At 45.8% G+C, this 14,446-nt stretch overlaps 1 protein-coding gene across 1 annotated transcript in view; it reads right to left on the reverse strand.

The window, feature by feature from the left end:
• ddc (dopa decarboxylase) overlaps positions 1-14,446 on the reverse strand; it is a 181,668-nt gene that overhangs the window by 64,654 nt on the left and 102,568 nt on the right. Inside the window, exon 8 of the mRNA XM_041184524.1 lies at positions 5,711-5,805. Coding sequence (XP_041040458.1) covers positions 5,711-5,805 — 95 coding nt within the window. The remainder of the gene's footprint in view (positions 1-5,710; positions 5,806-14,446) is intronic.

The raw sequence follows: 14,446 nt of genomic DNA on the forward strand, positions 1-14,446 counted from the left end.
CACCACCATTCACGACTGGATGTGGCAGGACTGCTGAGCTTAGGTCTGATCTGTTGGTTGTGGGATCGCTTAGCTCTGTCTATCACTTGCTGCTTATGCTGTTTGGCATGCAACTAGTCTTGTTTTGTAGCTTCACCAGGTTGACACCTCATTTTTAGGTATGCCTGGTGCTGCATGCCCTCCTGCACTCTTCATTGAACCAGGGTCGATCCTCTGGCTTGATGTTAATGGTACAGTGAGGGATATACCGGGCCTTGAGGTTACCGGTTGTCGGTTCGACTGCTATCCTGCTGTTGCCGATGGCCCACAGCACCTCATGGGTGCTCAGTCTTGAGTTGTTAGATCTGAGACTTTGGACAGAGGACAGCATTTCAAAGTTATCCATTCTGACTCCAGTCTAGCCCCTTGGTAATATCAAAAAGACTGAAGAAAACTGCCACTTCCAACCCTCAACTAAAAGAAGACAAAGATCGTTCTGATATTTCGGCCGACTCGGAGTGGCAAAGAATAAAAAGACAATAGCGTCCCTTACAGGCATGGAGATCAGCTTCATCCATCTGCTTCTCTTATCCGGGACCAGTAAAATGTTTTGCCACCACGAGCCATGGAGATCAGTATCCCCCTACTTCCTCCATCCAAGTTTCTGATCTGGAAGAAGTAAAATATTCTCAACTGTTATGGGTCATATGTCTTTTCTGCTTACTTAGCTGATGTATCATATCTAAACTGTTGCTTCTTAATAAACTTCTCTTAAATCACTTATGAATTTCTGACTGCCTATTTTAGATGATCCGTGACTCCCAAAGCACAATTCTTACACTCCTCAAATTTGGCTTAACTCAGAAATTTGTCACCACCTTCTGCCTACTCCACGATGAAATGCAAGCTGTGATCCTCACCAATGGAACCACCATAAGCCCTAGTGAAGACTGGAGTCAAACAAGGCTATGTCATTGCACTAACTCGCATCTCCATTTTCTTCACTGCAATACTGCACCTCACCTCCAGCAAATTATCCACAGGCATGGATACAATCTACAAAATTGATGAACAACAAGTTCAACCCATACTACCTTCAATCCAAAATCAAAACCACTCCAATCTCAGTGTAAGAACTTCAGTATGCAGATGACACTTGTATGCACTTGCTCACACATTGAGCTCCAAGTATTGTTGACTCCTTCTTTGAAGGATATGAGAAAATGGACCACCTTTCACTAAACACCTGGAAAACTAAGGTTCTCTTCTAACCAGCTCCCACAGCACAACACTTCCCACCTTGGTTAAGAATAATGGCAAGATCCTGTAAAATGTGGACCATTTTCCATATATTGGGAGACTTTTCTCAAATAAGACATAGACAGTGAAATCCATCATAACCTCCAATGTGTCAGCATAGACTTCGACCAACTGAGGAAATAGGTATTTGGGGACCAGGATCTCAAACCCAAACTAAAGGTAATGCTTTAATGGGCAGCAATTATCCCTGCTCTCCTATTGGCTTCTGAGGCTTGGACAATATACAGCAGATACCTCAAAGCACCAGAGAAGTACCACCAGGAGTATCTTTGCAAGATCCTCCAAATCAAGTGGCAAGAAAGGCGGTCCAACAGAAGTATCTTCTCCCAAGCCAACTTGCCCAGCATCAAGGCGCTAATTACTCAAAACCAGTTCTGCTTGGGAGGACATGTAAATCGTACTCCTAACACCAGACGGCCAAAGCAAACGCTCTACTCAGAACTCGGTTGTGATGGGAGAATCCCAAGAGGACAGCGGAAATGCTTTAGGGATGTCCTCAGAACACCCCTGAAGAAGCCAAACATCAAACATCACCACTGACTCATGGGAGTCCCAGGCTCTTGACCGACCAAAATTAAGAAGGCTCATTCAGGGAGGCACCAAACACATTGAGAGACTTTGCAGGGAATGTGCAGAGGTGAAGTCAAGGCATAGGAGGGAGCGCACAAACCTCCAAACAACCCACCTACCCAGCCCTTCAAGCATTACCTGCCTCGCATGTGGCATTTGGCAGATAGTGCATTGGACTTATCAGCCATTTCAGAACCCACTGAGCCAGAGTGGAAGCAAGTTTCCTTCAATCCTGAGGGACTGCCTAAGAAGACTGGAAAACTTCCAAGTTTGAAAGTTGGGTGAGTGGACAGTTGGGATAGGTTCCAATAACGATTACATATAAGTAACGTCTGCAAGGAACTACAGGGTGACTGGTATGTAAGGAATGTACAAACGTGGTAAGAAGTGATCACCATCAAGGAGGGAGGGGAGGAGAAATTAATAAAAAGTTGACAATTAAATTCACTAGAGTTCTGCTAAAAATGAATGAGCAGAAACCTAGCCAATCTATGCTGCTTTTCAACAGCACAATGTATTGTTTATTGAGTACAGTAGAATTTACTGAAAGAGTATATTGTTTGTTTTGATTTAAATTTAATCAGTTAATTGTTGGAAATTGTGGTTTTATTACCAATCAATTAATCTTAAAAAGCAAAGTTCTGCCAACAACATCTGTTTTATGTGCACTTCCTTTATAACATTAGTAAGTTTTGGTATTAATAGGGGCATAGAGTACAAGAGCAAGGAGGTTATGCTGAATTTATATGACACCCGTTAGACCTCAGCTGGAGTACTGTGTACAGTTCTGGGTGCCACATTATAGGAAGGAGAGTGTGCAGAAGAGATTTACAAGAATGGTTCCAGGGATGAGAAACTTAGATTGAGAGGTTGGGATTGTTCTCCTTGGAGAGAAGAAGGGTAAGAGGAGATTTGACAGAGATGTTCAAAATCATGAGGGGGCTAGATAGAGTAGATAGGGAGAAACTGTTCCCGCTCATAAAAGGATCAAGAATGAGACAGCACAGATTTAAAGTGATTTGTTAAAGAAGCAAATGTGACATGAGAAAAACTTTTTCACCACAACGAGTGGTTCAGGTCTGGAATGCTCTACCTGGAAGTGTGGTGGAGGCAGGCTCAATTGAGGCATTCAAGAGGACATTAGATGGTTATTTGAATAGAAACAATGTGCAAGGGTATGGGGAAAAGGCAGGGCAATGGCACTAGGTCATAATGCTCATTTGGAGAGCTGGTGCACACATAATGGGCTGAATGGCCTCCTTCTGTGTCGTTAAAATTCTGTGATTCTGTGAAAAGTGCCCTCAGTTTTTATTGCCATGCAAAGCAAATTGATCTGTATGTCAATATGCAAGGGCCAATTTTTAAAAAAATTAATGGCCAGAAACTTGAGCTCACCAACATCTGTGTCTGACCTCATTATGCTCTCTTGATGCACAAAGCTCCAGATCATAAAAGATGCTCTGTAATGTATATACTTGGAACCATGAGAGTAGTCTTTGGGATTGGAAATCCAGTGAATAGTTGCTATGTTGATAGATGCAAAATGTAATGCTGATTCATTTCCTCAGCAGCTAAAAAATATAATAGGAAGTTATAACAGATTTAATCTACCTACTGATAAATTATTTTTCATCATATCCTTGCAGTCTGCCTATTGTTTGAATTCCTGTCTGCTTCATACAATGGAATATTGCTTATATATTTAATGAAAGCTGGTGAATTATTTAACCCTAATGAGTTGTCACTACCTAATGGATTTAACCAAAAAGCATACGTCACATTCCATACTTATTGAAAGGAAATACATGCAACATGGACAATAACATGTATTATAAAAATGGCGTATTAGAATATGCTATTTTTGTGACTAAAAGGCTGATTGAGAGGATTATGCTTGGCTTCAGGAACGAGGGACATTAACTACAACGTTAGGTTGGAGAAGCTGGGGCTGTTCTCCTTGGAGCATAGGAGAATGAGAGGAGATCTGATAGAGATGTATAAGATAAGGTAGATAAAGAAAAGATGATTCCATTAACTGATGTTACAGGTCTAGAGGACTTGGGATTTAAGGCTTTGAGTAAGAGATACAGTCAGAAGAAATGTTTTACCCAGTGGCTAGTAATGACCTGAAGCTTGCTGCCTACAAAGGTGGTAAAAGAAAAGATGATCAAAGATTTCAAAAGGAAATTGGATAGACACTTAAGGAAAATAAACTTGCAGGGTTACGGGGATAGAGTGGAAGGAGTGGAACTGACTGGACTGCTCTACAGAGAGCTAGAATGGACTCGATGTGCCCAATGGCCTCTTTCTGTGTGATTATGAGTCTATGATTATAGGTAGATTGCAGTGTGCTTTTATGATTCTAGTTGTTGACATTTCACTTTTTTGCTTATGAAAATTGAGGAACAGAATGAAGCCTGGCCTAACACCAGCAGTCCAGAAAAGAACCTTAGTAAATTAGGTTAGAGAGCATGGGTAGAGTGACTGAGCATAAGTGAGGATGAGCAAAGGGTTTTGGCTGTCTAAGGCTAGATATATGGTCAGCAGAAATCAAGCATCTGGCCTGCTGTAGCGCCTGGTTCTTCGGACCACTGCTTATAAACAGAGAACATTATCTGAGTAAAATGGACTTTGTAAATCCCTTATTTCATGAAAAACACACTCTAAGTTGTCTGGAATAATGGCTGGAATAATATGCAAGAGTCCATGATCCATACAACCATGGAGGAAAAAATTATCAGAAATGCAGCCTGTTGTTTCGCATGTGACAGCATCTGTGGCAGCTACACAGCAGGACTTTGCCACTGTACTGTAGGAGAAACATGCATGAATGTTCAAACTACTGATCTAGAATCACTGAGGGACAAACTCTTGGTCAGACAGCAAAACACTGAAATTTCCAATGGGTATTGTTGGGGACAGAGCCTCCACCCATCTCAAACAGGGCCATCAGAGCAGGGATTTCCAATGTTGAGAATGCTTGTATTCCTGGCTTTCACAAGCACCTAGAATAGATTCATCATTAAAGATCAGGCTATATGATAGGGTTTTAGTCTGGTATTGTGATGAAAAAGTACCTAAAAAAATTACAAAGTAGGTTGGGAGAAACCACTCTCCAGTCTTGTGTATATCCATCACAATTTATGGGCTTTTAGGTGCGTGTACATCTTAGTTCTTCTCTCTTGGTGTGGATGAGCACCACTAACATGTGAATCAAGGGATCTTTCCGTGATCCCACAAACTTTAATCATTTTCTACAGATGTCTATGAAAATTATTGTCCAAGAATAGGAAACACCATTAGATCATCTTAAATATTTATTTCCAACCTTATGCTTTAGTTTTTATTTCAATTTTTCCCCAGAGTCAGCTCAGCAATTGCTGAAAACAAGCAATTTAAACTTATATAAAAATCCAGCACTCCACTCAGGCTAAAACAGCAGGGTAGAAATGGCACATGAATCTATTAAGCATTTTCTGCTCATATCTCCAGCACCAATATCTAGACTATAATTAAATGCTTTTGAACCTAAATAATCTTGTGAATAACAGCCTCATGTCACTTGCTTAGTTTGTTTCCACTTACATCTTTACTGATGGACAAATGTCCATTATGTGCAAGTGGTTTGTATTTCTTATTTCAATGTGCATCATTTTCATTTGTATGCATATTAAATTCTATCTACCTTAACCCATTTATGAATCTCCCTTATGATGATATAAGCAACATCAGTTTTGTCATCAGTAAATATTATTCTTCTGAAAATACTCCCCTTCCAATTTTTATGAGTAGCGTGAACAGGATGGAAGCACAATATTGCATCAAGGATTGTTGCCCTTACCTCCACTCCATTTAAAAGAGGTCTGAACTCTGGACAGATAAAAGCACTTCCTGCATAGGCGGCATCAATGTGCATCCAGATATTTTGAGAAGTGCCTGAAATATTACAAATGAAATCAGGTCATATTTTATACTTTATATAGTGAAGTACAAATTGCTGCTTAACATTCATTGGCATCCCTCACTAACAACATCCTGGGGGTTATCATTGACCAGAAACTGAACTGGGCTCGCCATACAAATACCGTGGTTACAAGAGGAAGTCAGGGGCTAGGAATCCTGAGGCAAGTAACTCACCTCCGGACCCCCCAAAACCTGTCCACCATCTACAAGGCACAAGTCAGGAGTGTGATGGAATACTCCCCACTTGCCTGGATGAGTGCAGCTCCCACAACACTCGAGAAGCTTGACACCATCCAGGACAAGCAGCCTGCTTGATTGGCATTCCATCCACATTCACTTCACCCACCACCAACGCACAGTAGCAGCAGTGTGTACCATCTATAAGATGCACTGCAGGAATTCATCAAGCCTTCTTAGACAGCACCTTCCAAATCCATGACCGCTACCATCTAGAAGGACAAGGGCAGCAGATACTTGAGAACACCACCGCCTGGAAGTTCCCCTCCAAGCCACTCACCATCCTAACTTGGAAATATACTGCCGTTCCTTCACTGCTGCTGGGTCAAAATCCTGGAACTCCCTCCCTAACAGCATTGTGGGTGTACCTACAGCACATGGAATGCAGTGAGAAGGCAGCTACCACCACCTACAAGAAGCAACTCAAGGACAATTAGGGATAGGCAATGAACGCTGGCCTAGTCATCGATGCCCACATCCCATGAATGAATAAAAAATGATGCATGAAAAAGGAAGGAAATGTTTTACAACAATGCCACATCCGTCAACAACACATAATCACATAGAAGATAAAGAGAGAACTTGCATATAGACAGCATCTTTCACAACCTCAGGATAATTATTTCTGAACTGTAATATAGGGAAAAACTGCTATAATATAAGTAAATAACATAGCCATCAATTTCTACATAGCAGGGTCTCAGAAGCACCAGTGAGATAATGACCCAATTGTTTGTTATGTTGGTTGAAGGATAAGCATAGGCAAGCCAGGAAAGCTACCCTGCTCTTGTTTGATCAGTGCCATGGGATTTATTTTATGGCCATTTTAGAGAACGTGTGGTTTTGATTTAGTATCTCATTTGAAAGATTGCAGCTCCGATGGTGCACCACTACGTGTCTGCATAGATTATGAGCTCAAATCTCTGGAGTGCAGTCTGAGCCTGTGCCATGGGGGTCAAAGGTGAAAGTGCTACAAATGAGCCCCTCACACCTGTGTGTTAGAATTAGGGAAAGAGGCAGAGGCCTAAGGGGAGATATATTAACTCATTCAAAACCCATTCACTTGCACAGAGTTAAAACTGGGCCTATAATGTCAGCTCACCACTCTGTGTAATAACATGCATTTCCAGGGTAGAACGATGACATATGAAAACATGGCAATAAAATGAGATGCAGAAATTTAAATTGTATCAAGGGGTCATTGTCACAATGCCTTCTGCAACATTTTCTGCCATTAACACTGGTCATCAGGGGTAAGAAGAACTCCTAAATATGCATGGACCAAGGATTTCCTGAAATTAATTTTAACCATTGCTACAACTTTTAAACAAAAACTGTGCCTGCCTCTAGCCAGAATCACACTGGGATTTTCTGGTACTGCTCATTTTCATTCCCACTGGTGTAGACATTGGTATGTAAAATGGGTGTGAACTGCTGAAAACTTTTGTTTTATCCTTTAGAAAGACAGTTCACCCTGTACTCTCCAGTAGCAGACTGGTGACAAATATGAGAGGGCAATAACGCTTGGCTTTTCACTTCACTCTCACAACGTTGTTGCAAATGTTGGCACTATGTTTTTTTATCATACTTGAGCACAATTATGAGCAAACAGCAAACTGTCTGTTAAAAGTTGCTTAGTAGGGCAGGTCTCCATCCAGAAGCAGAACACAAATCACTGCTGAATCAGTCTGCTTAAAGGATGCCAACACATCTGTCAGGAGTGTAACATTTTGTCTGGAGGGATATGACACTGGTATTGACTGTCAAATCATTCACACCTTATACTGCAGAGCAGTGCTACACTAAGTTCAACTCCTTCACCCGGGCTGGCAAGGTAACATGCCAGTCACTTCCCCACCCTATGGGAACCAGCATAATCGTCACGCTCCTAAGGCAACACTTCCATAAATAATTATTTGCAATGCACTCTGGTTAAGGTCAGCTCTAGCTCAGCATCTTTCACTGTGACTATCCAACTCCCGTTACAGCAACTGCACAACCCTAAAATTCCTTTCTCCACTTCAGCACACCTCATATCCTCCACATCCCATTTTCACCTCTCCTATGCCACTTGATACACACTCCTGATCTGCTAACCCTATTCTACCTTTTTGCAGGATAGGTTATGACACAGGGCAAGCAATATGGAGGCCACCAGACGGGGTACCCGACATTAAACACCTCACCCACTTTGATGACAAGGCCATGGAACTCAAGGGCATTCCCTATGGGAGATAACAAGATTGTTGACATCTTTCTGGTGCCAAGTTATTCACTAAACATCTATACTGTCACACTAGAGTCTCTGTGAAGCACCAGACACAACCTTTCTCTGTCCCCTTAATACCAGGGGATTAAAATATTCACCCTCTTTTCTTGTAAGACCCCCATTGAAGGTAAAAGATGAGGACTAGGAAGAGGAAGAGAAAATGGGGTTGATATTTCTCCCTGATTGCATTCAATGATGAGGAAAAAATGGACCATTTGTGTACATAGCTGTGCAGCTGTTACTTCCTGCCTATTCTTCCTTTGCCCCAACCACCAACTCACCAAATGTTTATCTCTTCCAGGCACCAGCTAGATTATTTTACCCATGGGAATTAGATAGTGTTGGGCTCCTACGACATGAAAAGAAACACAACACTGTATATTCCAAACTTTATCCTTATTGCTATTTTAAAAAAAAACGTCTTTTACTGCTGAACAAAGAACATTAAGATGGCTGCTACAAGTCACCTGATCACAGGGGTGGTCCTCTGTCTAGGAGCTATCCCCAGCAGTTTCAAGATCAAAGAGAATTATTTTTTTCAGTGTCTGGAAATTTCACACTTCATTGTACAAACCCCTTGTAATCAATGAAAGCAGGGGAAGTGCAGACGAATTGGCCCCCACACCCTGAGCTCTCACAAAGGAGGAAGATTGAACCTTGTTACTGGAAGGGATGCTGTAACTAATTCATCTCACTCCTAATAAGGAACAATGACATCCTGGCCAGGAACACAGAAACTAATTGTTAAGCTATAATTAACCATCAATAGGCCATGTCACACAATCCAAGCCTCTGGCCTTTTGGGCAGTTTGAACATTGCAGCTTTGGGCCTCACAGTCAGACTGCTGATTTAATATCAACTGGACGGAACTCTAGCACTCAGTTACCACCTCTCAACTCCACAAAGCCTACTTGATTTAAAGGCATCTGATCAACACCTGCTAAATGGTCTAAATACAGAAAAGCCCATCATGCAACCACATTCTTCATTTCAAGGATTTTCATATCGTTTAACCATCTAGGAACCGATCAGAACTGAGCCCTCTGGAATCTGAATTTGGACTCTGGAACTCATGTGAACTACTATTCATTTTCTGTGATCTTTATACCATAAAACTCCATTCCTCTAACCCCCTTTTGGCAGAATTTTCCCATTGGCGTGCGGAGGGTGGGCCCCACACGCCGACACATAAAATGACGCGCGGTGATGCCGGGCACGTGTCCCAACATCACCGCGCGCCATCGCGATACTTTGGTGGGCGGGCTTGCGGCGATGTCCATTGTGCGCCCACCATTAATTAACTTAAGGCCCTTGAGGCTCGAATTGATGGGGATTTTGCCTTGCCTGTGCGATCTTCGGCTCATCGCACAGGTGCAACGGGCAGGTGGCCAGCAGAAATTTATGTGAAGCACATCCACAGGCGGGAGAAGAGGGCTCAGTGGGTTCACAATTCTACAGATTTAAAAGTTAGTGTTCCAAAGCTAGTGAAACTTGCCTGTGTGAGCTGGAAAAGTTCAAAACGCATTCCAGCTGCTTGGACCGGACTCATAACCTTCAGGTTAGCACTTTGCAGTAAGGATTTGTTTTTGGGGCCTGTAGGTTTCAGGAAGCCTCCCTGAGCCTGGGAATGGGAGGTGATCTCTCCACTGGAGGCACCTCCTCTGGGGAGGAAGGGAGGGCTAGAAGGCGGAGGAGACCAGGAGTGCATATTCAGCCTCCAGGGTGCCACCTTTGGGAGGACAGGCGCAGACACAAGGGGCGCAGTGCCAAGAGGTTGTCCAAGGTGGAAGGGGCTGCAGGACATTCTACTATCCTGCTGCTAGGGTATACAGGCAGCAAAGCAGCTACCTCAATATGTCTGAGGTGCAGTGCTGAAGGAGGCTCCGTCTGTCAAGGGAGCCAGTCAACTATATATGTCAGGTGATTGGGCCTGAGATCTCCTCTAACTGTATGGATGGGCACCCCATGCCCATGCTCTAAAGGTCACAGCTGCCCTCAACTTCTATGCCTCCGCCCCCTTCCAGGGGTCGGTAGGTGATCTTTGCTGTGTCTCCCAATCAGCTGATACACTTGTGTCAATCAGGTTGTAGACGGTCTGTTCAGGTGTGCATTGACCTTCATCCACTGCCGTTGGGACCAGGCAAGTCAGGCACAGTGACCCAGAGGCTTCGCGGCCATTGCTGGCTTCCCCCACGTCCAGGGTGCAATAGACCGTACACATGTGGCCACCAAGGCTCCAGCAGATGAGGCCGGTGCCTTTGTCAAGAGGAAGGGCTTCCACTCCATGAACGTGCAGATAGTGTGTGTTCACAGGATGCTGATTCTACAAGTCTGCGTGAATTACCCAAGCAGCTCCCACGACATCTACAACCTCAGACACTCCCAGGTGCCGGGGTTCTTCAGTGCTCCAGCCTGGCTGGATGGATGGCTGGTGGGTGACAAGGGCTATCCCCTCAGAAGGTGGATCATGGTGGCTCTCCACCATCCAAGAACAGAAGCTGAGCATCGGTACAATAGGAGCCACACCTCCACAAGGGCTGCGGTGGAGAGAACAATCGGTCTTCTCAAAACACGCTCCTGATGCCTGGCCCGTTCCGGAGACACACTCCAGTATCCCCCAGATCAAGTGTTCCTGATAGTGGTCGCGTGCTGTGCTCTCCACAATCTTGCGCTGCAAAGAGAGGACTCTGTGGACAAAGAAGATGTAAACGGAGTGGCTGCGGCTGAACATGATGTGTCCAGCAGTGAGTCCGAGGATGAGCACGCACAGGGAAATGCTGAGGGGGCAGACGCTGACCCGGGCATACTCCAGAGAGGCAGGGACATCTGGGACGCTCTAATCCAAGAAACCTTCAGCTAGCATAGCATAAATCGACCTCCAACACAAGCCTGGGCTGCAGCCTCCATACTGGAGACATTAGTGCCAAATCTGTCAGGAGAGGAGCGTTGACGATTGGCCTAGGCAATAAATGTCAATAACACACAAATCACTCATAACATTTTAGGAATCCATCCACCTGCCCAAGAGGCACCCCCAGTCATGTTAGAGGATATTAATTCAATGATTTCACAAAAATCTCTTAACATAACACAAACAAAATGCTGTCGCACTGCAAACATAATCAGAAGGAACTCATAGGGAGGCCAACAAAAAACCACCAGTGATGAACCCAGGGTGTGCCTAAGGTACCTTAATTTTACATTTCCGGGTGCTATGTCTTTGTAGTGCCCCCTCACTGGCACTGGCACCTGTTCACTCTGCTGTCCTGTTGGCCTCGATGACCTTGGTGGACGTCCTCTGGCCCATGGAGACTGTGCTTGCCTCACCTGAGAGGGAGCTGCCAGCTCTGCAGCTGGCATCTCCCCAGTCAGCGCAGCCTCATTGGGTGTCACGATCACTGGCAGAGGGGTGGGGGAGCTGCCAGCCTCATCCGGAGCACCCTGAGAGGCAACAGCAGAGACGGCAGGCAGCTGCTCCACCGACATGCGGTCTGTTTGGCCCTCCCTGACCACCATAGATGGATGGGCACCGAGGTGAGATACCTGGTGCACAAATCACCGCCCACACAGGCACTGACCAGATGAAGTCAATGCCGCTGTGAGGAATTGCAGGTCCGAGTGCAACCCCAGGAACCCCTGATCCTGTCCCTGGAGCTGTCTCTCCATGAGAGCTGCCAATCTCTCCAAGGAAGAAGCTTGGCACTCATGCATGAGGCTCAATGCATTGGCTACAGTCCGCATAAACTCTTCCACCACTGACACCAAGCCAAGCACGGCCTCATGTATCTCCACCAGACGGTCCCGCACACCCGGCTGAATCTCATGAGTTGGCTGCATCGCGGACGACTACAGAGGCTCATCATCAGCCACGGACTGAGTATGTGCCTGGGCCCCTATAGCCCTCTGACTGCTGGCGCCATGGGCATTCTCTGTCTCCGCCAGCTCCTCCAGCGACAGTGAAGTGCCCTTACCGCTGTCCCCACGACACTAGCTGAAGATCTGGTGCCTACTGAGGTGCCAGTATCTGCGCTGGTGCCTGCCTGGCAGAGATGGTGTGATGCTGGTGATGTTGACACTTCATGGCCCTCTGGTGTGAGAGGGGGCCCCTGCCGCTCCAGGCCCTGCGCCACTGATGCTGAAAGAAAGAGTAAGGAAATTAGCGTGTGGAAAATGTCAATGTACATGCCTGTCCCACGGATCATCATGTGCTCAACATTCCACCAATGGGCAAGCCATGTTGGTAACATCACTCACTCAACAATCAGCACTGCCATGGATGTTGGGAGACTACTGGTGACGTGAGTGCTGGCCACACATACCTGCCCATGGAACCCCAGCCTCTTCGGCTCCAGTGGACCTGGGTGCATGGCACCTCCCCAGGTCGAGGGCCTCCTGCTCAAAGTGGCTAAGCAGCACTACCTGGGCTGGCCCACCGCCAGTCCTCACCCGCTCGGCAGTGTTGTGAGAATTCTTCTCCTGGAAATGAGAAAATAGCATTGCTAACTGATGCTTGTACAGTGAATTTCCTTGCGGCCTGCTTAGTCCAAGCCCGGTTGGCCATTGCAAGGGTCCAATGCATCCTTACCCCGCTGCTGCAGAACACTCTCACAAATAATGCCAGGTGTGTCCTTCCCACCCCACCCTTGGCCAGATGCTGCCTTTATCACACTTGGGAGCACACAGTTTAACCTGTCTTAGCAAGGAGGCACAATAACGTGGATCGCAGAGGGCAGCAGATCGATTTGTTCCACACCATGTCATCACCCTGACTTCGACATGTCCTGGAGTTCGAGCATTGCGCCTGGGTGCAGATCCTCCAGGTTGAACTCACCACAGTCATATGAGTCTCAGTCCACCACATCTTGCAGGTGCAGAGCCCATCTCATCAACACCCTCTCAAGCTGACCAACGCATAGGGAATATCTGCTGGCCCGCCCAGCTAAGGACACATGCCATCAATGAATCATTGCACTCAGGCCAGTCAGACTGGGTGGGGCACCGGGGGGTAGAAGCTTGGACGATGGGTGAAATGAATGATGCCAACATGCTGCTCACCCTTCCCATTCACAGCAGGTCATTGAACTACTTGTGGCACTGAATCCATGAGCACTGCACCACATCGTGGGAGCTCACAATCTCCGCTACCTCCTCCCATGCATGTTTGGTCAAGTGGGGTGCCCTCCTCCTCCAGTCCTGGGGGACAAGCACCTCCCACCGTGCTGCCACCTCCTCAAGGAGGGCAGCATGGCACTCATCAGAAAACCTGGGCCACCCACCCTACCCTCCTGCATGGCCAGCCTGGATATGCTTTGGCCCCAACCTTTGGCCATGTAAATCAGCCTTGGAGTGGCTGCAGCTTGGCCTTTAAACAGGCTGCCGGGTCGCCATTGGAGCCAGCGGCGATTGCCGATCCGCCACCCCCAGGCGCCGGAAAACACGCTGGATGGGCCTTAATTGGCCCACCTGCTTAAAATGGCAGCGTGGTCCACGATCGCCCGCACCTGCACGGCCCGCCCGATATGGGGGAAATTCTCTCATGTGTGTGTGTGTGGGAAGTGGCAAACACACCTTCTTCCGGGTTTTGAATGTATAAATTAACCTTCTGAGTTAATCCTAACTGGAGTTTGCTGTGGATTCTTCATAAATTTGGATCACAAAAATTGAGGAATTGGGAAAACATGCCACCTATTCTTTTAAAAACTAATTCAAAACACCTTCTGCTTACAGACAGTTGGTAAGAGGAAATCAATGCAGGTTGTCTGTCTCTCTCCTGTCTGTAACAGTAGTGTTACTGAGCATGTGGCACCAGATGATTCGCACAGCATGAGAGAATCAAGGGTGTGTGCAGTGGGTCATGATATACCACCTTCCCAGTAGAGGCTGGGAGAAAGGCTGTCCATGGTTTTGAAGTTGTGGGACCTAGATGGCTACTCACCTGAGGAATATCATACCCACACACAGGCTATGAGATCAATCTACAAGGATAGCAGCAGTTGACATGTGTCTCCCAAGTCTACACCTGTCTTTTGTAGCAACATTATACAAGCTTTGTCTTGATTTTACTATTCCTTGCAGGCATCAATGAAGATAATGGCAGTCTCATTGCA

The sequence above is a fragment of the Carcharodon carcharias genome, chromosome 3 (genome assembly GCF_017639515.1).
Source record: "Carcharodon carcharias isolate sCarCar2 chromosome 3, sCarCar2.pri, whole genome shotgun sequence".
NCBI classification, from domain to species: domain Eukaryota; kingdom Metazoa; phylum Chordata; class Chondrichthyes; order Lamniformes; family Lamnidae; genus Carcharodon; species Carcharodon carcharias.